This window comes from Sparus aurata, chromosome 7 (assembly GCF_900880675.1).
Source record: "Sparus aurata chromosome 7, fSpaAur1.1, whole genome shotgun sequence".
Classification (NCBI taxonomy): Eukaryota; Metazoa; Chordata; class Actinopteri; order Spariformes; family Sparidae; genus Sparus; species Sparus aurata.
In genome coordinates this window covers 6259-34168 of record NC_044193.1, presented here as the reverse complement: position 1 = coordinate 34168, position 27910 = coordinate 6259, and the positions used below count along the sequence as shown (strand labels likewise).

At 43.1% G+C, this 27910-nt stretch overlaps 1 protein-coding gene across 1 annotated transcript; it reads left to right on the top strand.

The window, feature by feature from the left end:
• Positions 1-162: 162 nt before the first annotated feature.
• On the top strand, positions 163-27910 carry cdk16 (cyclin dependent kinase 16). The gene is made up of 17 exons (XM_030422425.1): positions 163-317; positions 889-1083; positions 4006-4161; positions 4243-4361; positions 7035-7163; positions 7373-7429; positions 9141-9255; positions 9689-9783; positions 9869-9931; positions 10105-10228; positions 14792-14912; positions 15086-15183; positions 15299-15404; positions 15509-15551; positions 15801-15891; positions 15978-16052; positions 23861-27910. The coding sequence occupies exons 2-17, from the start codon at positions 960-962 to the stop codon at positions 23896-23898; spliced, it is 1554 nt and encodes a 517-aa protein (XP_030278285.1). The 5' UTR covers positions 163-317; positions 889-959; the 3' UTR covers positions 23899-27910.

Genomic DNA, 27910 nt, shown 5'->3' with positions numbered 1-27910 from the left:
AGAGCTGTGACAGGTGACAGGTGTGTCTGACCCATGATTACTCGGCACGCACGACCACCACGAGGCCTTCACACACATCACCTGGACGATAGTGTGATTGTGGTTTATATATGAGGGGGCGGGGAAACGCGCCTGGGTCGGTGTGACGTCAGTGTCGACACCGTGAGCGTCTCCGTCAGGACGCAACGGCGGAGCTGAGCTGAGCTGAGCGGAGCAGCAACATGGCTGCAGATTACTGGGAGCCAGAAAGACCCGAAACTCAGTCACACTGAACCGAGCCAAAGATAGCCCGGGACACGCCGGGACAAAACCTCCCGGTAAGTAACACACACCGCCGAGCTTAATGTGAAAACGAGAAACCGTTTCATGACAAAATGACGGAGCTGTTGACGGAGCAGCTGCTGCAGAGATAAACCCGCTCCGCCTCCGTTGCTGTTTATCACACTGCAGGAAATAGACGGGTCCCGTCCTCACACTGACGGAACATGCAGAGAGAAAACACAGAATATAGACGGTATCAAGGCCATAGGACAAGACCACAGGCAACACTAGCTGCTAGCTGCTAGCTCCTAAACACAAAAACACCAGGCAGTGATGGAATGCAACCGTCAGTCAGGTGTTAACATGTTAGCTGTCAGGTAGATAACCTGCGTGTCAGTCAGGTGTTAACATGTTAGCTGTCAGGTAGATAACCTGCGTGTCAGTCAGGTGTTAACATGTTAGCTGTCAGGTAGATAACCTGCGTGTCAGTCAGGTGTTAACATGTTAGCTGTCAGGTAGATAACCTGCGTGAAAGTCAGGTGTTAACATGTTAGCTGTCATGATGCTGTTGGTGGTGATGATGATGACAACGATTTTCTAGCTTTCATTTCCTGTTTACCTGTCCAGGTGTGGTCTCCAGGCTGGCTGCTCTGCCCCCCTCAGCATCACACCCCCCTCTGCCCCCCCGTCCCCCCCTAATGGAGAGGATGAGGAAGATCAAACGGCAGCTGTCAGTCACTCTGGGGAGGGGAGGGGCTGGGGGAGGGGACAGGATGCTGAGTGACACAATCAACCAGGAAGTGACATCACACAGTGACTCAGGTAAGACGCACACTGTGTCCAAATTTTGGTTCTGCATCCTTCGAAGGACCCAGCCTTTGCGGTCTTCGAAGAGACCTTTGAAGGCTGTGCCCTTACGTCACGATTTCTGCTGCCCAGGCCTGCAACAGTGACGATCTACGCCACGCGATGTCGCCATTTTGTTTCTGTCTTTCTTCTTTTTCCGGCGCGCAAAGAATCTTGGGATATGTGAGTCCGTGAAGGATCGCAGCTGTGCATCCTCCAGAAAGAGGGAAAAGAAGGAGCATTTAGAGGAGCCTTTGAATTGGGTCAGCCTTCGCACGGCGTTGTGGCATAATTGGGCTTCAAATGCTCCTCCGAAGGATGCAGACCCTGAACTGGGACACAGCAAAACACAACAGACACCTGTGTCTGATTATCAACTCAATAAGTCAACCCCAAAGGGAGGAGTTTCCAGCATCTGCAGGGCAGAATATATAAACTGTAATATGAGTTAAACACATACTGCAGACTGAACACAGTCACTTGTCACACTGACTGAAGAAGCTGCCACAGGTGAGTTCTCATATAGACTAGGGATGCACCGTATATAAGGCCAACCGAAATACTTTTATCACCGAAACAACATGGCCGAAACAGAAATTTGTGATTACACAAACAAAAGCACACGCTTGTCTGGATAAGCGCCAACATGTATGCGGTGTGGACGTATTTCAATATATCTGAGGAAGACCCACGAGTCTTAGCTGCATACAGCGCAGATCATGAGCTCCCCACGACATTCACTTCACAGCACTAAAGCGTCTTCTAAGCAAAGAGGTTGAGACGGACCATGGAGTGAAAACAATGAAAAGTACACTCTTAGAGTCTGTCAGCACACGTTTCACTGAGATCTATTCGGATCCTCTGCACCTCATCGGAACTGTACTTGATCCGCGTTATAAAGATCATTACTTGGATGTGGGATTAAAGCAGCGCGCACGAGAAATGATCCAGGCCGCGATCGATGCGGAGAACCGGCTTGGAGACGGAGAAGCACAAAGAGCAGGAGAAGGAGAGCAGAGCGCAGAAAAAAGGACTCGTCTCTCTGCACCTGATGAGGGGCATGCACCCTCGTTGTCTGATATGTTCAATAAGATCCTGCAAGAGAGTGCACCAAATAATAGGTAGTCCTACAGAGAAAATTTTAAAATGCACTTGACTTAAATGCAAATATGTTAACATTTTTATTTAACTTTCAGCAGTTCAGTCAGTTATAGGCCTGTACATTATTATTTATTTAATGTACACGAGTGGGGTCAAGTTAGACATTTTATTCTGAATTTAATTTTATATTGTGCATTGTTGTAATGTCAGTCCTAAATAAATATTTTCATGCTTTTGTAATTGATTTATTCTTTGAATTGCAATGCCTTGATTTTATTGAGATTAGTGCACAGTCATAGCCATAAATGCAATGGTACTAATAATTAGTGGGGGTGTCAACGTCTACACGTGTAAACGGATACACGGATAACAAATCATTACCGTTTAGAAAAATCAATAACCGTTTCCTCCTCCTCCTTGTTCACTTCTCATCAATATATATACTATTCAGGGTTTCCTCTACATGTAATTTACTGTGGCGCACTGCCACGGCAAAATAAAAGCGCCACACCTTAAAAATTCAGGCATAAATAAATCCAGTGGAAATATTTTACCGTCGTCTTCCACCACAGTCTTTGACGTTAACTAGCATGTTGGATATTTAGCTTGATAATTGGCTAGAGGATTAAAATGGTCACTTAGACCAGAGTCCTGCACGGGTCACCGCATCCGACCCGTTTTCCGACAGTAGCACAGATTACATTACGTACCAGAGCCGACCCGCTATAAATTGATACCGACGGCCGAAGGAAAATTGGACGGACGCAATTTTTAAAAGTGAAAGTAAGATAATGTTGCCTGAAAGCTTCAGATAATAACATTAACTAACTATACAATTAAATGTTCCCACTAGCGCAGTTATCCGCATACATAATAGATGAATGGGGCACAATGTTACATTGATATAAAAAAAAACCCAAAAAAAACCCACAGCCAGTGTCGCGCCACGTCACTTCAAGTTGACTGGGGGACGCGATGGCGGCGGCCAACAAGTGGAGCACTGTGTGTTTTTTGAACAAACTGCCAGTGGAAATCAAGTTGAGTGTAGGCTATGTCAGGCAAAGTTGGCTTACAACAACAGCACGGGATCCATGCTAAACCACCTGCGATGGAAACACCCGAACAAGTTGGAGGAAGAGACTGCTGCTGGCATCGGTGCTACCGCAACTGCGATAGAAAGAGATCATAAATCTCCGACGTGTAACCGGGTACACGTCGGTTAGAAGCCCCGTTTACACGTGTAGAAAAAATTGTAAACGTTGACACCCCTAATAATTAGCATAATAATTTCTTTCTGTGTTTCAGTTTTCGGTTTTCGGCCTTGGTTTCCTCATTTTCGGTTTTTGGTTTCGGCCAAGAATTTTCATTTCGGTGCATCCCTAATATAGACGATCAAAAAGCTGAACAACAAGCTGATGATGTCCTTTTCCAGAGGACTGATTAGTCAGAAGGTGGTTTTATGGGAGTTATCTGGAAGATGACCTGCTCCAGAGTTGGTTAGATGTGCATCATCAGTTACCATGGCGATGTCCCCTGGTTAGAAGTAAACCAGCTTCATAACACTGAAAACCTGAGTAAACCTGAAGTGACATCACTAACCACAGATTTACCTCAGGTATAGGTGTCACCTCTACCTGTGACACAGTGAGCTGTCAGTTGATATCAGGTTATAATTCATACAGGTGTAGTGTACAGCTGATTAACCTCTGAAACCTTCTCCTCCTCCTAAATGTAAATGTTCATCTCCCCCTCATCTATTGTCATCTGTCCCTCACACCTCCGTCATCCTCCCATCAGAGGTGGTGTCTCTTCGTGGTTCTTCTGGAAGTTTGAAGGTTCGGGGTTCGTCGTCTTCAGTTCAGTCTCTCCTTCAGTCGTACAGCAGCTCGCTGAGGAAACCTCGAGGCCTTGGACGCAGTCTGAGCTCCTACCTGAACCACACTGCACGACTAGGTACTAATACTTCAAATACACATACAAATATCAAACTATCTGCTGTCATTAGTGTGGTTGTGTGTGTGTGTGTGTTTTCAGAGATCGTCCATGAGGATGTGAAGATGAGTTCAGATGGTGAAAGTGATCCAGCTTCTTCTTCAGATGGTGTTCAGAGTCCAGTCAGAGTGAGGCTGAGAAACAAGAAGATCTCTACTGAGGTACACACACACACACACACACACACACACTTACTTCGTTACAGTAACTTACACCAGCAGTAAAGCACATCAGACTCCATCTTGCAGGTCTCCCATGTGTTTCAGGTGTTTCAGATGTCCTAGGTGTTGTAGTTGTTCAGGTGTCCCAGCTGTTCCAGGTGTTTCAGGTGTTTTCTAGGTGATGTCTGTCCTCTGAACACTCTCTGTTTATTGAAAGCTTGTTGTTGTGCCTCATCTTGGTCTTGGCAGGTGTGAGCAATATTTACCAATGCTGAACACCTGGGGGGTGTTCCAGCAAGGAGGTTCAACAAACTCTGAGTTTAACCCTGAACTCTGAGTTGACTTACCCTGTGAAGTGAAACTCTGAGTTTTCAGTTCCAGAACAGCTGATCTGAGTTAGGTAAGTCGACTCTGAGTATGTAAACTCTGAGTTGAGCTCGTGCCTGACGACTAGTAAAAAGCCATCATCATCAATGGAGCTCCGATACAGTGATTCACCATGGCAACAGGGGAGAAAACAGGAAGCAGACATTTTCTGGGGAAAAAAGTAACACGGCTGCGGCCGTAATAAAAATCACTGACAGAGTTTTAGATGCGGTCGTCTTAAACATCACTTTCTTTTATATTAGCCTTTTAGGAAGTGGTTGAATGTTGTTCAGTGTTTTATTTTATTTTATTTTAGGCTGTTTTATTTAATTTAATCGGCTAAAAAAGAAATATAAAAAGTCACACGATGGCTCCTCACTTTGGTTTTATTTCACATATTAAAGTAAAACTGTATTCAGTGGATATTTTAACTTGTAGTAGCTTTTACCACCAAGTAGTTGAGTAGTTGAACATGAAGTGGTGCTCACCTCCGCCTGCAGCACGTCCGACAGAGGCAGAGCTGGTCCTGAGTCAGGTCGCTGTGTGAGCAGAGGAGCTGGTCCTGAGTCAGGTCGCTGGGTGAGCAGAGGAGCTGGTCCTGAGTCAGGTCGCTGGGTGAGCAGTGGAGCTGGTCCTGAGTCAGGTCGCTGGGTGAGCAGAGGAGCTGGTCCTGAGTCAGGTCGCTGGATGAGCAGAGGAGCTGGTCCTGAGTCAGGTCGCTGGGTGAGCAGAGGAGCTGGTCCTGAGTCAGGTCGCTGGGTGAGCAGAGGAGCTGGTCCTGAGTCAGGTCACAGAGGAGCTGGTCCTGAGTCAGGTCGCTGGGTGACCAGAGGAGCTGGTCCTGAGTCAGGTCACAGAGGAGCTGGTCCTGAGTCAGGTCACAGAGAAGCTGGTCCTGAGTCAGGTCACAGAGGAGCTGGTCCTGAGTCAGGTCGCTGAGTGAGCAGAGGCTGAGGGCGTCACTCACCCCCAGGACCCAACATTAGAGGCAGACACACACTTACTGTCTACACATTCAACTAGAAGTCATTTCATCTTATACTCAATGCGGCAGCAAACTAGAAACACGGACTTTGAAAATATGTTGTTGGAAAAACTACAACAGGCTCTTCTGATGGTTACTTTTGTAGTTATCTGTGGGAAATAAAGAAAGCCAAATGAAATGTGAGTTATTTTTACTTTTTCTGGCTGCTGGAAGGTGATTGATTAACCTGCGAAGTGATTTAAAAAAACAACAGAAACGAAGAGGATTGTTCAGATGTGAGAGCACGTCAGCGATGACGTGTAGCCTGATATTCGCTGTGCAGCCGGAGAATATAAATGACGGACTGATGAGAAGCGTCTGCTGTTCGGTTCAGTCCTCGTCAGGGAGTGAGAGCTCATCTAAATGAATCTAAATTCTCCTCCTGGTGTAAAACTGCGTGAATTATTTCTGTTTCAACATGACTGGACTGAGAAGGGAAGGACAGCCGCTGTCAGACAGCTCCGTCAGACTCAGGGTTTCTTCAGGTGAACCTCCAGTGAGCAGGTTCTGTTCACAGAGTCACTTACCGCAGTAACAGACCCAGAGTTTAACTTACCTCTCTTTCCGGAACTGAAAACTCAGAGTTTCTCTCATCTCAGGGTTAACAAACTCAGAGTTTTCACTAAACCCGCTTTCTGGAATACCCCCCAGGTGCTGTTCACTTGATGTTCAGCTCCACACTGACAGCAGCTGATCCTCACCATGTGGAGCTATGTTGCATTTGACACAATCCAAGGCCAAAATGGAGAGAAATTAGATTTACTTTCAGAAGCTTGTTCGTTGGATTTGTGCCAGTTGGAAAATTCAGATGAAATCACTTTTGTTGTATTGAGTTTGTTCCGTAGAGAATTTTATACTCGCCTTGTTCCAAGTGTCACTGATGACCCACCTCAAATAAACCCAGAGAGTAAAGCAGATTAAATTACATTTTAAAGCCTCAATTATGTTTTACTTGTTTCAGTTTTCCCTCTTCACGGTGCAGACTAATCCTTTAATACGACAGCAGTTATTTTATCTTGATGATGAATTATTATTATTATTATTATTATTATTATTATTATTGTTGTGATTATTATTATTATTATTACCATATGTTTTGCACAGCTGTGAACATTTTTGGAGATATCACTTGTAGAGTCAAGGTATAGAGAAAGCAGTTCCAATGCAATTATTAAAGGGAAACAACAATTATAACAATCACATAGTTCTATGTTCTACTTTGTCTTGTCTGTATTGTATTGTAATAGTCTATATTTTGTGTGTCTCTCTTTGTTGTGTTTCAGGACATTAACAAACGTCTCTCATTACCGGCGGACATTCGTCTTCCAGATGGTTACCTGGAGAAGTTTAATCTTATTGGTCCAGCTCTATTTGAGCAGCCAATCAGCAGGCGACTGCGCAGAGTGTCTCTGGTATATCTGTTTTCTAATGTATTCTGTTATTTAGGAGCTTCAAGGGTTTGTTGTGATATATTATATAATCCTATATTATCCTATGTAAGGTGACCTTGGGTGACTTGAAAGGCGCCATCAAACAAATAAAATGTATTATTATTATTATTGTTATTATTAACCCTCTTCTGTCTGGCTACTTGTCTGTCTGTCTGTCTGTCTGTCTGCAGTCAGAGATTGGTTTCGGGAAACTGGAGACATACATCAAACTGGACAAACTGGGAGAGGTGAGGACAAGCCTGATGATGTCACACCTCACTATCTACGGACTGATAGTGAGGTGTGACATCACTGTCCGGGTCCACAGCTGTGGTCCTGGACCAGCAGGACTCAGAGTGCTTTACAGCAGAAAGTGCTTTACAGCAGGTAATAAGTAAAAAGAATAAATAAAAAACAATTAAAACAATGAAAACAGTGAAAGCAATAAAATACAGCAAAATCAAATAAGATAAAATAAGATAAAAAATGTCATCACGCTACTGGGTATTAAAAGCCATCCTAAATAAATAGGTTTTTAGCCTAGATTTGAAGAGGCCCAGGTCAGAAATAACACGCATCTCTGCGGGGAGCTTATTCCAGAGCCTGGGAGCAGCAACAGAAAATGCTCGGTCACCCCAGTGTTTATATTTTGACCTGGGCACTTCCAGCAATGGTTGGTTAGTTGACCTCAGAGCTCTACCAGGATTACGGACAGTTAAAAGCTCAGATAAATACGATGGGGCGAGGCCGTTAAGAGCTTTAAAAACAAACATTAAAAGTTTAAAATCAATTCTATAAAGGACGGGAAGCCAATGAAGGGAGTTAAGAACAGGAGTGATGTGCACACGTCTGTTAGTGTTGGTTAAAAGACGGGCAGCAGCGTTTTGCACAAGTTGAAGGCGATTAAGAGAAGACTGGGAGACGCCAACATAAAGTGCATTGCAGTAGTCTAGCCTTGAACTTATTAGAGCATGGATGACTTTCTCGAGGTCGTGACGGCTTAAAAACATTTTAACTTTGGCCAGAAGACGTAACTGGAAGAAACCAGTCCTGACAACACTGCCGATTTGTTTGTCAAACCTCAGATGACTGTCAAAGGTCACTCCCAGATTTCTGATGGTTGAACTGAGTTTTGAAGACAAGGTGCCAAAGCCAGCCGTCACAGTATCCCCAAACACAATACATTCAGTTTTATCATCATTTAAATGAAGAAAATTTTGGGCCAACCACTGCTTAACATCAGAAATACAATCAAACAAAGAACACTGTGCACTGTTACTATTTGGCTTCACTGGCAGATAGATTTGTAGGTCATCTGCATAACAGTGAAAAGAGAGGTTGTGCCTGGCTATAATTGACCCAAGTGGTAACATGTACAATGAAAAGAGGATAGGGCCAAGAATAGATCCTTGTGGGAGTCCACAGGAGAGAGGAGCACTGGACGAGGACAGGTCACCAACCATGACGGAGAAGGTTCTACTGGACAAGTAGGATGTAAACCACTTCAATGCAGTGCCGTGGATGCCAACATAATTATTTACACGTGACAGGAGGACTGAATGGTCCACCGTGTCAAAGGCTGCACTAAGACAACGGGGCACTTGGCATCCACAGACAGAGCAATATCGTTGTGAACCTTTAACAGTGCAGACTCGGTGCTGTGACGAGACCTAAACCCAGATTGGAATTTTTCAAGAACAGAGTTGTCTTCCAGAAAGGACTGTAATTGTATAAAAACAACCTTTTCTAAAACCTTAGAAAGAAAGGGCAGATTGGAAACCGGTCTAAAATTTGATAACACTGAGGGGTCAAGATTAGGCTTTTTAAAAAGGGGCCTGACCACAGCATGTTTAAAGGCAGCTGGGACAGTTCCCAGCAGGATTTAATAAAAATGCTGATAATGGATATCTCTCTTACCTGTCTCCCTCTCCACCTTTCTGTTTCCCTGTCTGTCTGTAGGGGACCTATGCTACAGTGTATAAAGGTCGCAGTAAACTGACTGATAACCTGGTGGCTCTGAAGGAAATTCGACTAGAACATGAAGAAGGCGCTCCGTGTACTGCTATCAGAGAAGGTGCAGTTGCAGATGTGCAGATGCAGATGCTGTAGTAGTTACAAGCATCTGAATGGGGAGGTGATGTGTCAGGAAAACATCCTTGAAAGACAGCTAGCAAGCTAACAGTTAGCTTGTTGTTTAGTGCAGATGGGCTTTATTTGTCCCACAATGGGGACATTCACTTTGCTAATAATATATTCATGGATGATATTTGAAGATTGAGGTTAGTTCAGGATCCCAAATCATTACAGTCACTATTTTTCCCTCTACGAGGGATAAAGCTAAGGGGATATTAGCTCAGCATGGTGAGTTACATGAGGCTTCGGTGAGAATGAAGACACAGCACCATGTGTTAGGAGACATTTAACTGCAGCATCAGTAGTAGAAGTACAGTATTTACATTATCAGTATCTTTGTGTGTGAGATTATTAATGTGTGGTTTCTCCCTCAGTGTCACTTTTGAAGGATCTTAAACACGCCAACATCGTCACGCTGCATGACATCATTCACACGCAGAAATCCCTCACACTGGTATTTGAGTATCTGGTGAGACACACACACACACACACACACACACGGTACATATTTTTTGGTGTATTGATCCTTTAAAATATTTTTTTGTGTGTTTTAGGACAAAGATCTGAAACAGTATCTTGACGACTGTGGAAACACCATCCATGTTCACAACGTCAAAGTGAGAACAATGTTCATGTGTCTGTTACTGCCTGACACCTGTTGCTCATCTGTTGTTGTTTGCTAAATTAAAAAAAAAAAAAATCAATGAATCCTCCTTCATTTCCATGTTTGGTATCTGTGTTTATCCAGTTTCTGTTATTTTTCAGTGACATGTGGTTTCTCTCTCCCCAGCTCTTTCTTTTCCAGTTGCTGCGTGGTTTGTCATACTGTCATCGGAGAAAAGTTCTCCACCGAGACTTGAAACCGCAGAACCTGCTGATCAATGAGCGAGGAGAGCTTAAATTGGCAGACTTTGGTGAGTGCACTTCCTGTTTCCTGCTTGTTTCATGGACACTTGTTAACATGGAGCCAGCTCCCAGACCTCTGCCACCGGTCCCCAGACCTCTACTACAACACCCCAGACCTCTGCCACCAGTCCCCAGACCTCGGCCACCGGTCCCCAGACCTCTGCTACAACACCCCAGACCTCTGCCACCAGTCCCCAGACCTCGGCCACCGGTCCCCAGACCTCTGCTAGCGGTCCCCAGACCTCTGCTACAACATCCCAGACCTCTGCCACCAGTCCCCAGACCTCGGCCACCAGTCCCCAGACCTCGGCCACCAGTCCCCAGACCTCGGCCACCACACGCCAGACCTCGGCCACCACACGCCAGACCTCTGCCACCAGTCCCCAGACCTCTGCCACCAGTCCCCAGACCTCTGCCACCAGTCCCCAGACCTCTGCCACCAGTCCCCATACCTCGGCCACCACACCCCAGACCTCTGCCACCGGTCCCAAGACCTCTGCTAACACACCCCATACCTCTGCCACCAGTCCCCAGACTGCTGCTACCACACCCCAGACCTCTGCCACCAGTCCCCAGACCTCTGCCACTAGTCCCCATAACTCGGCCACCACACCCCAGACCTCTGCCACCAGTCCCCAGACCTCTGCTACCACACCCCATACCTCTCCCACCCGTCCCCATACCTCTGCCACCAGTCCCCAGACCTCTGCCCCCAGACCTCTGCCACCAGTCCCCAGACCTCTGCCATCAGTCCCCAGACCTCTGCCACCAGTCCCCAGACCTCGGCCACCACACCCCAGACCTCTGCCACCAGTCCCCAGACCTCTGCAACCAGTCCCCAGACCCAACTACTTGAGGATGAGTAATGTTCTTTAAAGGGATATTCCGGCGTAAGTTTAATCCATGGTCTAACACACCGTGACACCGAGTAAGACCCCCCTCGAGAGATCAAGTTTTCCAACGGCTAGTTTATTTAGTTTTAGCAACCTCAGAAAAGACGGCATGATAACAATACACTGCAGTCTATGCCTCCAACAAGAAACCACCATCAAAAAGCCACTCATAGCCACATATAATACTCAGAACAGCACCAAACTTCAGCAACAGTACAAATAGGGTCCCAGCACATAGTTCGAGGCATCAAACATCTGCTAACTTTGATAGATTTCTCTCGAAAAAACAACACAGCTCACCACTCTCCTGCAGCAGCTTCCTGTTGTGGGGAAGCCCTGACGAGTCGATTACCAAGTGCAGTAGAGTCCCGCAGCTCAAGGATGAAAATGTCTGATTATTACTCTATGGAAATGCAATCAAAGTTCATATTTGTCTTACCTACCAGTTTACAACAATTATTATCGAGAGCTGACAGGGAAAAGAACGGAATTGAGCATTTCTAACTGCACTCAGTAATCGCTGTGTAATTCAGAGCGGCTCCTAAAGAGGCGTGATGGTACACGTCATGATGGGGAGGGAGACTGTTTTTTGGGGGAAAGTTCACTGAAGTATCAGTCTGGAGGGCTGACGGTCAACATGACAACAGTTACTACAACAACACAACAGTGAAGGAGACAAACACTTCTGAGTTAATGTTTTCTGCCGGTGACAGACACTGTTTTTCGGGCCGAAATGTGACGAAGAGTAGGTAGAACAGACAGGAGGACAGACAGGAGGACAGACACTTCTTCACGTGTAACTGCAGTATTCTTTTCCTCATAAGTTTCCAAAGACAGTTACAGTTACTACGTTACTGTTGTTTTGTTCTGTAACGTTGCTTTGCGGGACATTTCTCTGTATGTAATTGAGTGAGGGACCTGTGTAGTTATCAGACTGTCAGATCGACATGCCCTCGATACGCCACCGGCTCATCCATTCACACTGGTTCGGTTCGCTGATACTGCGCCTCTGATGCCTCTACCACAAGCGGATCAGCACCGGAGCGAAATTTCCCCCCTCGCCGCATCCAAACGGCTAATCAGTCAGAGACAGATTCAGAATGAACTGCTTCCAATCCTTATCAGGAGTCAGTCTCCACCCTGAATGCAGATGATCAGAGGCGGCCCAACAGGTCCACCTCAGACGCTATCGCTGCTGTCGCTCCTATATCAGAACGCTCTTTGTGGACTACAGCTCCACCTTCAATACAGTCATCTCCCATAAACTCACCCACAATCTTGACACTTGGTCTGCACCATCAGGGGTAGACAATAAGGGAAATTTGCCACTGGCCGTCCGGGGCTCCGCTTTTGAAGATCACTGGCCCCACCATTCTAACCACTGGCCCAGGACAATGTCAGGTATCGATCCCCATAAAAACGAAAAAGAACATATCCCAGCCAATTCCTGCGGTCAAGGCTAGAACTTTCTACGATACCAATACTAGTAAATGTCCATGATTCTCGATAGTTATTTGATACCACGATTTAAGAAAAGACAAAAAAAATCATTAGGCAACTTTATTTAATAAATAAATAAATAACTATTTCACATCAAACTTGTATTTAAGCTCCACTGTGCAATGAAGTAAAAACATTCATTCAATGTTCTCATTCATTAAATTTGAGGTTGCTTCCACAGACTGCTGCAAAACTAACTCATTGTTTAATTTTTCAGCTCTATTCCGGTTTACACACGTTTGTTTTTTCTCTGCTCCAAACCATGGATGCATTATGGTCTAAATGCGCACCACCGCTGCGGCGCACACCGAGCAGCTGGAGCGGCTCGAGGATTGGCCGCGTTCACATAAAAGGACCACGAGCTCCATTGTAGCCGCACCGAGACCCAGCGCGTGCTCTGGCTCGCGTGTAACGTCCGCATCGGTCCCAACAGGACTCGACACGATGCGCGCTGAGGGCAAAGTTTCACGGTACCGAAAAAAAGGTTCTTATCGGTTCTAGTGACAACCTTCAATCAGCAGCAGTGAGAAAGCGGCACGCGTTCCGCAGGAGCGAGTGAGCTGTGCACACTGCAGTTGCTTGCAGGTGGTGTGCTGACATCCCAGGGCACAGCGCTCGCTGCGCACAGAAAGTAGATGTCTCTGTCTTTGATCAGGTCAGGATCTCGTAACACTATTAGCGGTAATTAGCTACCGAGACGATTTCACATAAATCATTTCAAACCACAGGGAATTAACGTGAAATTAGATTTATTACATTTTTTACTTGTTATCTTTTTTCAAGGCATTATTTTTCACTCGCCCCACTAGGCCAGTGCTTGGAGCGTTCTGGTGGCCCTGACAGTTTAAAAGTACATCCGGGCCACCGGGCCATTTATATTGTCGACCCCTGACCATCAACCAGCCCCACCCCACCCTCTGTGACTGGCTCCTAGACTTTCTGACTGGCAGGCCCCAGACGGTCAGAATTGGAAATAGGACTTCATTCAGCATCATCACAAATATTGGCACTCCACAGGTCAGCATCCTCAGACCCATCCTCTACACCCCTGTTCACCCTTGACTGAACACCATTCTAAAGTTGGCGGACAACACCGCAGTGATAGGATGCATCACTGGCAGGGACGAAGTGGCCTACAGGAGGGAAGTGGCCAGTCTGGTGTCATGGTGTGAGACAACAACCTCACCCTCAACATGGACAAGATGAAGGAGATGATGGTGGACATGAGGAAGAAGTGGAGACCTCATCGTCCACTGTACATCTGGGAGCTTGAAGTACAGAGGGTGAGCAGGTTTAAATACCTGAGCGTCCACATCGGCATGACCTCACCTGGTGCTCAATACCACACAGCTGGTAAAGAGGGCCCAAGAGTGGCTGTATTTTCTGAGAAAGCTGAGGACGTTTGGCATGTTGCCTGAGATCCGGCAGCACTACTGGTATGAACTTCAGATGCCTGCAGAGAGTGGTAAAGACTGCTGAGATGATCACCAGGACTCCAATGCCCTCTCTGCAGAGCATCTACCACCGCAGAGTTCACAGGAGAGCTGCCTCCAACCTTAAAGACCCCACCCACCCCCAGCACAGACTGTTCAGACTTCTACCCTCAGGCCAGAGGTACCGAGATGTGAAGTCCAAGACCACCAGACTAAAGAACTCTTTCTTTCCCACTGCCATCAGACTCCTAAACAGCACATAGGAGTTTGCAATCGCGTCTACCTTATATAACTTTCCTGAATGTTTACATTCCATTTTCATATTGCACATGTATAATTGCACAGCTCACATTTGCACTCTTTTATTATTAATATTGTTTGTTGTATAACTTTTTTATTTCATTTTCACATGCTGCCTTTAGCATTGCTTTATGTTGTATATTTTGTTTGTATATATTTCTTTTTACATTGTTGGCATTCTGTGGACAGCAAAAGGAAGATGTTCATTGTACAGGGAAACGTGTCTTTACTGTGCATATGACAATAAACATCTTAAATCTTAAATCTTGAATCTGAATCACCTACAGTTAGTCTTGAGGGATTTTGAAAATCATCTCAAAACAAAGAAAGACAGCAAGTCTCAAACAGTGAGACTGCTGCATTGTAATGTAATGTAATGTAATGTAATGTAATGTATTATAGTCTAATGATGTTACTCAGGTGTGTGTGTGTGTGTGTGTTTAAGGTTTGGCTCGAGCCAAGTCAATCCCGACCAAGACGTACTCTAACGAGGTGGTGACGCTGTGGTATCGACCACCTGACATCTTGCTGGGCAGCACTGACTACTCCACTCACATTGACATGTGGTCAGTACGGTAGTATTACTGTAGTATTACTGTAGTCCTACTACTATTAAATGTTGACTCCGTGACCATTTGACTGTGTCGATATTCTACGTCTGTGGTGAGGGTTAGGGTTCAACTGTCTCTCCACCTTTCTCTCCACCTGCCTGTCTGTCTCTCCACCTGTCTGTCTGTAGGGGTGTTGGTTGTATCTTCTATGAGATGGTGACTGGTCGACCTCTGTTTCCTGGTTCCACAGTGGAGGAGGAGCTTCACTTCATCTTTAAACTGCTGGGTGAGAACCAATCAACTTCTGATCATCACTGAGATCAGCTTCATTTATTGTTATTGGACATTGTGTAATTTTAGTATACCTAATGCATCCGATTTGATGTGTTTTTTGTGAGCAGGAACTCCCACAGAGCAAAGCTGGCCGGGGATCAGTTCTAATGAAGAGTTTGTGACTTACAACTTCCCTCAGTACAGCGCTGAGAGACTAAGTAACCACACTCCCAGGTACACAACTGTACTACCCACAGGTACACAACTGTACTACCCACAGGTACACAACTATACTACACATGTAACTGTGTGTGTGTGTGTATGTGTGTGTGCTTCAGGCTCAGCAGTGAAGGAGTGGAGCTGTTGTCAAAGTTCCTGCAGGTCAGTAAACATCTCACCGTTTTTTGTTTTAGTGTTTTCTGTCCAGTTCAAAATAATATGAAGAAAATATATCACTCCAATAACTCTGAATAATTATGAGTTAGAACTCTAATGTTCTATTATTAATAATAATAATAATGATAATGATAATGATGTAGCACATCATCATTTCCCTGTTGTTGTTTTTTTATTTAAAAAAAAGCAGAACTGGACAATAAAGTTTTATTTTAAACTTTATTTAAACTTTAGTTTGAGGGGAAGAAGAGGATCTCAGCAGACGTGTCAGTGCATCATCCATACTTTAGTAACCTTGGAAACAGAGTGATGTCACTTCCTGACAGTAAGTTTAAACCTGTCCTTTGACATCCGTTTTAATCCGTGATGTCACTGTGTACTATGATATCACAAAGTGACTCATTGTTTCAGCAACGTCCATCTTCAGTCTGACAGAGATTCAACTGGAAAAAGAAACAATGAGGCCAACAGCTACACCTGATCCAGGTAACACACACACACACACACACACACACACACACGTTTTTCTGTGCGGATTCTTTTAGAAATGTACTTTATATTAAGTAGCCACAAGTTCCAAACAATCAATATTATAATTTAAACATAACTCAGTGTCTTTAAGATGAATGCCTTTTGTAAGTCACAGGTGTAGCAGAAAGTTATCCAGCTGAGTTAAGACACATAGTAAGAAGTGGTAAACATGAGGTTAATTTGTGGTAAAGCAGATTTTATAACAGAAGAAACATATCAAAAACAGTTACCGCAGGATAATAAAAGAAATAAAAAAACAGAAATAATAATATGATAAATTATAAAAAATAAATAGTGTAATCAGACAGTCCTTCACTACTTTGTAACTTTCTGGAGAAAACCTGTCTGGGGTAATCTTTTTTCTGATATTGCTGGTAGATCTGGGGTTAGGTTTTGTTCACTAGCCAATGTAGATGGACACAATGTTTTAAATAAATCTTCCATTTTTACTTTACCCACTTCAGACTGAGAATAGAATCTCCTATGTTTCAAAATTGCTTTGTATGTCTTTTTATTCATGGCATATAATATTTGTAAAGCCTTTATTTCGTTTGTTGTCTGTAGTTGTTGTTGTGATGCTGTTCTACATGTTTCAGTGCAGATTGTAGGTTAATTAATTTTTTTGCCCTGACCTCTTTAATTGAGCACTGTAAGTTTTTATTTGCCTGGTAGAACTGCTTTACATGCGGCCATAGTATAAGAGGGGAAACTTGGCCATAATCATTCCGTTCCAGGTACTCTTTAATATATGCCTTGATTTGATCTTATATAACCCTTAGGATGTAAGAATGTAATCTCCACAAAGTATTTCTTTGGTCCAAATCAAGATTCCGTTTTTAGTAAAGAGGGCTAAGGTCTGTCTGGGGGGCGCTAGCGAGCACTGCATGGATTAGACATTCTCTCGGGAGGCTCCAAAACACCCTTGATAAAATTACATTTATAATCCACGCTTACACTACGAAGGTCCAATTATGAGCAACTCTGGTAGACACCTGGCTAAGGGGAAACCTGCAAACCTAAAACCAGTTGCTACGAAAGACGGTAAAGCTGTTTTTACAGCTGATGAATGTGATGAGGCTAACAGTCAAACCGCGCTAGCTAGCGGCACTGCGGTAGCGCAGACGAGGCACCAAGCCCACAGCCCACACTGGCTAGCATCCTAACAGCTATTGGGAAGCTGGAGGAGGGCATGACGACCAGATTCAACACCCTGGACACAAAACTACAACTGGTCCAAAACCTCCCTGACCGACCATGCAACACGTATCACAGACTTGGAGGGGTGTGCCTCCAACCACGAGACCTGCATTACTGCCCTGGAGGGATACTGTGCGGAGCTGATGGAAATCAACAACACCACGAAACGGAAGCTAATTGATCTTGAAGCTCGTTCTAGACACTCGAACATCATAATCACAGGTTTACCTGAAAAGGCTGAGAAGGGCAATCTGACTCAGTTCGTTGCAGAGTTTCTTCCGAAGCTTTTAGTGACTAATAACTTCCCCGACGGACTCAAAGTGGACCGAGCTCACCATATAGGCGCACAGCCCTCTCCGGCGCGACGACGCATCGTGATCGCCAAAATCCACCACTATCCAGAGAAGGAGAAAATTCTCAAGTTCGCCCGCCTGCAGTCTCTGCTGTCTTACAACGGCGCCCGGATCTGTATATTTCCAGACTTCCCACCTGAAGTATCTGAGCAACCCCGGGCCTTTGATAGAGTCAAAAAGAAGCTGAGAGATGCAGGAGTTAAACATGGCCTCTTCTTCTCCGCGCGAATGATCTTCACTTTTGGAACTGAGCAGAAAATATTCCAGAAACTGGCTGATGCCGAAATCTTCTAGACAGGTTTGTTACACCCACCACTACCACACAGCAGGCCTGAGCCATTCGGTCCAACCAGCACGCTGCCATTTCCAGATGAGCAAAACAACCCTAACCCGTGGATCTCAGGATTCCCTTTTTTGTTTTAATCAAGGACTGCTCAACTAGCTCATATAAGTAAGCGTTATGGACATATAAGGGTGGATGAGGATGTTTGGTGAGCCTATCTATGAAGTACTTTGTGTTTTCTTCATCAACGTACAAATTTAAGGTAATTAGGCACATTCTTATAGTGTTCAGCTGTCTCTCAATGTTTATTAGGGTAATTATGCTCTGCTTCGTTTTGGGAAGTGGATGGGGGGGAGGGATCAAAATGAAACTCTCACCAAAATGCTACCTAGGCTTTTTTTGTGAACATATATGAGACAAACCTTCGTGTAAAAGCATAATTACGAAGAGAGTCACTTTTAAGATTTACCATATTTTCATTTTCGGGTCAAACTCATTTTCAATGGGAGTGCTTGGGGCAAATTAGCCATAGCATCAAAATCGCTATTTTTAAAACACTAAGAAGGCTCGACACAACATGTAACTTTGCTCGTAGTATCGCCAGGGTCTCTACACATGAACACGAGCCAACCTGATAACAGACTATTGTCCCACAATGACACTTACTTTTTGGGAAGCTTTCAAGGCTGTTATGCAAGGACATATCATAGCGTACAAAGCTAAATTGAAAAAAGAATAAGAGAGGGAGATGTCAGAAATAGTGGCCAAGCTTTCAGCTCTTGAAAACAACTACAGAACAACCGTCTCACCCTCTACGCTGAAAGACATATTGAAACTTAAATTCAAATATTACACTATTCTATCCAAACAAGTGAGCATGATGCTATTAAAAGTAAAACAAAAACACTTTGAATTGGCTGATAAACCTGACAAACTCTTGGTGCGACAGCTCAGAAACATACAGGCTAACAGGGCAATTTGCAAAATTAAAACCGAAACAGGAACCATTTCCAGTGATCCGAAAGAAATTAAGGATTGTTTCCGTAAGTTTTATGAGGAGCTCTACACCTCCACTGCAGATATCTCGCAAATCTCTGACTTTTTCCATGCTCTGCATTTACCCAAATTAAGCCCCACAGCACAAACAGATTTAAACTCCAAAAATTGTGGGGTCAATACGCTCCTTTCCTAATGGGAAAGCCGCTGGTCCAGATGGATTTTGGCATAGAGTTTTATAAAGCATACATGGACAAAGTCTCCCCATCATGTTAAGGATGTTTAATCATTCCAATGCAACTGGCCGACTCCCTGACTCTCTATATTTAGCTAACATCTCCTTAATATTGAAGAAAGATAAGGAAGAGACATATCCAGCCTCGTACCGCCCTGTTGCTCTCCTCGGCTGTGATCTTAAGGTGTTTACGAAAATACTTCCAAACAGACTCAATAGCAAGTATAATTCATCAGGATCAAACTGGCTTTATCCCAGGCAGATATTCCTTCTTTAATGTCAGGCGACTGATGAACATTATGTACTCCAGTTGCAGCAAAGATTCCAAAATGTCCATACAAGCTCTTTTTTTTTTTAAAGATTTTTCCTGGCATAGACACCTTTATTAAGCAGCAGACAGACAGGAAATATGGGAGAGAGAGGGGGATGTGACATGCAGCAAAGGACCTCCGGCCGAAATCGAACCAGGGTCGGCTGCGTATGTGGCATGCACTCTAACCACTCAACCACCTGCGCGCCCCATACAAGCTCTTGATGCGGAAAAAAACTTTTGATCAGGTTGAATGGAAATATATCTTGTCTGTGATAAAGGAGTTTGGTCTAGGTGATAACTCTGCTGCCTGGGTTGAAAAGCTGTATGCCCACCCGTCAGCCTCAGTCACTACCAAATATGACAAATCACCCTCCTTTTCATTACATCATTCCTGTCGACAGGGTTGCCCTCTGAGCCTGCTGCTTTTTGCACTGGCTATAGAGCCAGGGCTTTCCACTAAGACACAGACTAGCCAGCCATAATACATAAGTAGCCAGCGGGGGGGGGGTACGATCTTATACACTGGTCTTAAATGTAATAATAATAATAATAATGTTACATTATTATTATTATTATTATTAGCCTAAGTGTGCCTGCAGAACAGGCAGCCTATATTAATTTCTCAGACATTTGCTCTATTATTATTATTATTATTATTATTATTATTATTAATATTATTATCAGCATCAATATCTACTCTATATATTATATTATTATTATTACAAAATATCGCTTCTTTTATTCATTAGTGTAACTAAGTATGCCAGACGCTAATGCACCAATAAAAACTGTGATTTGCGCACTGAAAATAATAAATAATAGGCTATACAAGCTCACATAATATTGCATCATGAGGCGTTCTGGGCTTGTAAATATGTTATTGTCGGTGCATGACACCTTCACAGTCTGCAGTGGTGGCTACACAATTAAACACTAAGTGAACGTTTCTCCCTTAGCAACTAATGAAAATACACTCTTACAGTCCGTTTGGTTTCATTTGTACAACCGACAGTGTTTTTTGATGCCAGCACGTGTCGCAGGTATTGCTAAATGGACGCTGGAAGAGAAGAGTGGATTACCGGTGACAAAATAAGCGTATTGTGGTGAGCCCTGCTTCTCGCCTCCGACGGCCGACACACTGACTCCGCTGAGTGCGCGCACACACACACCGCGTGTCGGGGCCGCGGATGAGTTTCTCTCCCTTGTGATCAATGAAGTCGGCGATGATCGGAGTAATTTGTGATTATTATCAGTACAAGCACAGTGAATCACAATTTTAATGAGTGCGGTTCAGTTTGACATTATTGTCAGTCTGTTAGAAAAACATTTAACTTTATTAAAATCGAAAAATAATAGTCATTAAAGTAGCCGGCTGGAGTTAACCGTGTAGTCGGCTATTTGGCCGGCAGCCGGCGCTTGTGGAAAGCACTGTAGAGCCCCTTGCTACATAAGAAATCATCCCTCCATCTCCCCGCTGATTTGAGGTAAGGCTGATCACCGCATCTCGCTTTATGTTGACGGCATAGTTTTGTTCCTCTCCCACCCTGAAGAATCACTACCTCCTCTGTTAGTCCTTATTAATAAATTCGGGGAACTCTCTGGCTACACAATAAATTGGGAAATGAGTGAGTTCATGCCTCTCAAGGGTGACCTGAGCCCATTGTTTCTCAAAAACCTACCCTTTCGTATCGCTACAGTAAAAATCAAATACCTAGGAGTCGTTGTAATCCACAGACTACACAACTCCTACACTCTTTCTATCCTACTGTCTCTCCAATTTGCCCAAGATGTAAATCAGCAGAGGGCACCTTGGGCCACTTTTTCTGGTCTTGCCCCAAAATAAACCAGTTTTGGTCAGATTCAAGTGCCTTTCTGAAGTACACAACTGTGTTATTGCACCTGACCCATACACTGCCACTCTGGGCAGGACCTGTCGCCCTTTAACTGTAACCCTTCTGCAACAAAAGGCAATACAGTACTGTGTGGTCATCGCAAAGAGGAATATTCTAACCCTTTGAAAAAAGGAGGAGGTGCCTACTTTCAGGGCTTGGCTGGCAGAGGTCACCAATGTGTTGAATCTTGAGAGGATTAGATACACTACTTCCTTTTGTTCTATGACCTTTGATAGAATGTGGCAACCATTTCTGTCTTACCTGTCGAGCGTGGACTAAAGCATTAATGTAATTGCATTTGTGTTTGTGCATGCGGATGTATGGACACAGTATATTTGTATATGTATCATGCGTGTATTTGTGTGCATGTGTGTGCATCCATGTGTATGTATATGCATATATATACGCAGATAGTTCTCTCAGTCAGGGCAACACACTATAAACTTCCATCTTATAGCTGGCGCCAATTTTTTATGGTAACTGTTGTACTCTTTAAGTGCAGGGTTGTTCTTGTTGTGTTTTTTTTGTTTCACCTTTTTTTTGGTGCTGTTTTTTTTTAAATTCCTTTTTCCTCTTTCCTTTTCCTGTCTGTTTCCTCTAGAGGATATGGAATGGTAGAGCCTTTTGTATTGGTGTCACTTGTTTGATTTTTTTTTTGTACGTAGTTTGTGATGTTTGTCTATAAAACTGAAAACCTACAAATAAAGAAAAAAAAAAAGACGGCTAAGGTCTGACAGACCCACACAGCCTATGTCACAGTCATCAACCCTATGTATGTCTTTATTAAAGAAAGAAATAATCTAACCTGGAGTATCCTGCATGAAGGTCAGAGAAATATGTACAGTCCCTCCGTGATGGATTTAATTCTCTCCAGACATCTAATAAGCCAGTATCGATCACTGCTAATTAAATTTTCTTGTATATCAACTTATGCTGAGAGATACCTGCCTTTGAGGAATCAAGCTTGAGTCTAATTAACTTCAATTAGACTCAACAAAATGATGTAACAACGGTCAATGCAAACCAAAATCATCAACCCACTAATGGTTGGATTCATAATCACACTGAAAATCATGGTAAATAATTGTAATGACAGTCTGATAGAACTTGTGTGAATTTCATCAAGGCAACTCATAATGTGACTCAGTAGTGTGTGCAGCCCCGGGCCTGGGTGACAAGGTCTGGGCATGCTGCTGATGATTTGGAGAATGGCACAGTAAGCCTTTGGATGCGTCACAAATAACGTACCATAGGTGCTCAAGTGGATTTATGTCAGGGGAACGAGAGGCCCAGTCGATGGCATCAAGGCCTTTGTCATCAGGGAAACTGCGTACACACTCTGGCCACATGAGGACGTGTCTTGTCCTGCACCAGGAGGAACCCAGGATCCACTGCACCAGCATCATTTCTGACAGTCGCTTTGTTGATGTCATCCTGGTACCTAACAGCATTCAGGGTATGGTTGGCTGTAACCCTAACCTTGTATCCCAACACTTCCAGCTCTCCTGGTGTAAATGCCAGTCTCCTGGTATCTCCTCCATGCTTTTGAGACTGTGCTGACAGACAATCGTCTGGTGACCACACATATGGATCTGCCATCCTCCAGCAGCTTGACTACTTGTGTAACCTGATTGGGCTGCAGGTACTGCCTAGTAGTCACAAGGACACTAGCATAACACAAAACTAGAGAAGAATCAGTCAGGAAAGATAAGGAGAGAGCAACTGTCTGTTGTCATATCATGAAGAACCATTCCCTTTTTTGAGGGTTGTTTTGTTTTGTTGTCTACACTGCACCTGTTGTCACTTTCATTAGCACCAAAGCAGGTGAAACTGATTCACAATCACTTGTGTTTCCTGAATGGACAGATCCCTTCAGTTTACCTGACTTGGTGCTATACAGGGAGCATTAAGTTTTCCCATTGCAGTAGAAAGGTTTGTCCTGTAAAACTGTATTATTTACAACAGTGATGTAGTGACACGAGGGACATGTATATGCAATACCATCATGTAATCCACATAGAGAATGTCTTTCTTTTCTAGTCAAGGTAAGATGTATTCTACATCTGCCTTATTACTTCAGTAGTTTAATTCCCTTAAATCTGAATCGTATTGGCCTACGAAAAAACAACAGAAACACGTCAGGCTCTTGTTTGTACAGGAAATCTGTTTGGATGCCATTAAACTGGCAACACGCCCGTGGGAACAGAGAATTTGTTGGTGGGCTCATTAATTATATTTACATAGAATTAGACATAGAATAATGACAGATCGATTTTTGGTTAGAAATGACAAACAAACTCAGCTGTTTGATAACAAGGGCCATTAAGTGACTGTTCCTGAGCTTTTGATGCGTTTGCTATCGACCATCTACAACTCCATTCAACTCCTCCTTCGGTATACGAAAGTCATATCATATGACTGTAACCTTCGAGTCAAATGAGTAAAACTTTTGGTAGGTCAATTTGTTGCTTTATATTAATTTTTTTCTTTCCAGCAAACAGCCCATCCAGGAGGCGGAGTCTGCTGTTTTGACATCATTGTGGAGGTGGAGTCTGCTGTTTCTACATCATCATGGAGGCGGACTCTTCTCATCTGATGTCATTGTGGAAGCAGAGTCTGTATGCGATGACTCCTCCTCTGACATTACCAGGGAGGCAGAGTTTGCTCATCTGACATCATCATGGAGGCGGGGTCTACTCATCTGACATCATCAGTGGAGACTGCTTCCGGACAAAGAAAGGTAAAGTAAAGGGAGGGAAGTGTTTATTTTTCTGTGGACAAGAAACTGCTGCTGAGGAAACCAGGAAGTGAAACACAAGAAGAAGAAAACAAACTGAAGTCTGGCATGATTGTTTATCAGCTAAAGAGAGGAAGACGTCATCCTGCTGACAGACAAACAGATGCAATAATGAATCACAACAGCCGTCTGACCAATCAGTGAACAGCACATTGTTATTAACATAACAGATGTTGGAGTGAATTCTGTCTTCCATTTTCACCTAAATACCAATTTTTCAAAGGACTTGAAAGGATCCTGGGATTTGTAGTCATGGAAACACGTGGATATGGTGAAGTAGGACCTGTGTGACAGAAACACTGTTAGTTCACCTGGAGCCTGTGTCATATCAGTGATGCTGTTAGGTGGTCCAACTGCACTCTTTGAATCAGAACTTTGTTTCAGTTTAAAAGCAGAACAACAAACAGCTGACAGGTTTATCATCAGTTCAAACAAGAAGTGCTGCAGACGAACAGGTTGCTCTTCACGGATTTTAAAGTCAAACTGATGTAACAGGAGAGTCGATGAAGAATGTTTTATTATTTAACCTGCAGCTCTTTGGAGTTTATCAGTCTTTGTTATCTGTTTGGAGCTGTTGCAGGATTACTGCAGTATAGTACTTAATTTACAGTACAGTATTATTTATTATAAACAGCCTGCAGGAGAAGCCATGTTCGCTCAAACAGAAAGAAACTGTTTTATTGTGAAAGTGTGTTGCAGCTGTTCTGCATGTGTGTGCCGTACACTCAGACTCTATACTGTAATACTGTTAATAAATACTAATACTGTAAAAGATACAGTAATATTGTTAATACATAGATATACTGTAAATCTGCAGCAAACAGCTGTGAGCTGTTTTCTTTCTATATTCTATTTATCACAGAGAATTTTAACAGGGGTTATCAATTAATTTATTGTGTTTATTGCTATTGGAGGTCAATAAGTTGTTTATCTGTTGGGAACCAGGAGACGAAGATGTAGTGTCAGCAGAGTATCACCTACAAACAAAAGTTTTCTCTTCACATCTTCTAGTTTTACATAAAAGCCAAGGCTTGGTTGACACTCGGACCTGGTGGGAGAATGTGATCACCTGTAAGTAATCTCTTAGCCACACATACAAGCTGGAGTCAGGTGAAAGTGGCGATGGAGATGGTGAGGTGGTGAACAGATGATTGTTGAAATAAAATGAGGCATCGTTCCACCTAATGACACCTCTTACAGATTCGATTTCACTTCATATAGTTTTATTTATTAATGGCTGGAGTGAATATGTGCTGCCAACACACACACTCTCCTTGTCCAGTCAGCTCAACATCTTCACTACCTGCACATGATTGTTTGAATGATGGAAGCCTGGACATAAAGTCAATGACAGCTCTCGCACAATCCTTCTACTCAGTATCCTAATTATGAGTCCTGATCATCACGCAGGCCGAGTTCACCAGAACAAAACTTCAATCAACAGATGCATGAAATAATAAATAAATGAAATATTGTGCACTGTTTGAAGCATTCAGATTGACTCTGAAAGTGGGTTGGGGTGGGGCTTATTTGTGGTCACAGCGGAGATTTTGATTGGGTCTGATGGCGGGCTTGGTCTCTGGTTGGGCGGGGCTTCTATGAGGTAGTAGCAGAGCTGCCAGTTTATCATTCTCTCATCCCTTCAAAGTTTGATTTCTTAAAAAAACATATAGAAGTTTTTTTTTTCAAAGTCAGAAGCATTGATATTTTTAAACTGTTTGATGTTGTTGATATGAATTTTTATGTTTTAGCTGTGAAGAAATATTTAAATATTGATTAGCAGAGACTAAAGGTTGATTAGAGGGTTCATAATGATGTGTTTGATTTCTGTAAGAACTTCACATGTGGACATTAGAAATATCCAGGGTCCATAAAAAGAAGTCACCTCTTCCATGTTTTGTTGTCATTGAAGAATTATCCTGATGGGCTACACATTAATCCAGTGTCAAACTGAAAAACTAAATTAATCTCTACAAATAATTGGCTCCAGAATTGTCCGGTTTAGTGATGACAGGTGTTAAAAGTAGTACATCAACAAGAAAGAGTCACAGCATCGTTGTAATGTATTTATTCATGTAGTTATTTAATGTTTGAAGTAAGAATATTTTGCTGTTGCTCAGGATGGAAACATTTTTTAAAATCCACTGATGGAAATGACGAAAACTGGAAGCGGTGTCTTCTCTAAAAGGCAGTAAATCAGAAGAAGAGTTGTTTTTGTCTCTGTGAATAAAATGTGCAGAAGGAAGTCATGTAACAGGGAGTCAAAGTGAAACTTAAGTTAGCCATGTGAGTGCAGCTTTGATAATGAATGACTGTTGAATGTAACTACCAGCTGTTAATGTGGTCAGTAGTTTACAGTAATAATGTGTACAGATGATTTTTAAGCTGCTGTTGTGTTGTTCCTCAGCTGCTTTTCAACTGCACAGAAAACAGCATTTTGATCTGAAACTAAAGTTCAGGCATCTGTCATCATTAGTTGTTTGTTCAGTTCAGAAAACTTTGTTTTCAGGAACATGAACTGATGTAAAGCAATCCAGAACATTCAGTAAACCTGCTTCAGTAGCACATTGTTGAGATCTTACCAATCAAAACTAAACATGTATGACATTAAAGAGTTATCACCAGCAGTTAATGTGACACTAATAAATGGCCACAGATTTCAGTTTAGAGTGCCAGAAAACACTTTTTCATTAAGTAGTTAAAGAGAGAAGCAACTTCTGACCGAAGATCACCCCTCAGAAAAACCTGCAGCTGGTTTTTAATGTTGAGTCATAGCTACAATTGTGGCTTGTGATGTTGATGTAACGATGTGTCAGTCCTTTAACCAAAGAAATAAGGATGTCCTTGTCTGTAAATGTAACTTCTGGGCACGAGACTGGAAATTGTGTACACATTATGTTCGGCGTTCAAGTAGTTAAACTGTGAGAGCAATGATGTTTGTTTGGCAACACCATCAAGACAAGAGGCCATGAAGCCAACAATGTAGAATGGTAGCACACAGGCTACATAATTCACAAGATATTTGACAATGGGAATATTAACATTTACCTCAGGCAAAGTTATTCAGAATTTACTGAAATTACAGTATATTATTACATTGGTATACTATGACATCATCATCCACTGAACAGGAAACTCGTAAAAACACCAGCAAACATGTCTCAACTTATCAAGTTGGACGTGTCAGAAAGTTTCTATCCCCAATACAACAAGAGGGGTGCGTTCATATGGACTGTTCTTATGAACACAGGAAACACAACCCAAAGTCATTTTTGTTCAGAGTAGAAGAATCGAACATTTCCAACGTTCACATTCCGATCATTTTCATCCTCATAGTTAGTCAGTCACTATGAAGAAATAAAAACACAAAACATGTCATTGAATATGCCACAAAATGTAAAAGTAAAGAAGAAACACAATGGAATAAGTTATTCATCTCGGCTTTGTATACTGTGCTGTCATATATGTAGTATCGGGTTAGTATGTAATACACATGGATCCAGATGCTGTTTTCTCTGCTTTTGTAAATGAACTAACACACTTTGTTTTGGTCAACACCATACCAAAGTTATCTGCAATATACTGCACTGCATGATGGGATTCTTCCAGATAACTATGCTGTCTATTCTTTGAATATTCTTCCATTTGCCAAGAAAGCACTGCGACGTATCTGATGCTATAAATTATGTGCATACTTGAAATATTAGTCCAAGTATGGTAAATAAACTATATCCTGTTATTGTGTAA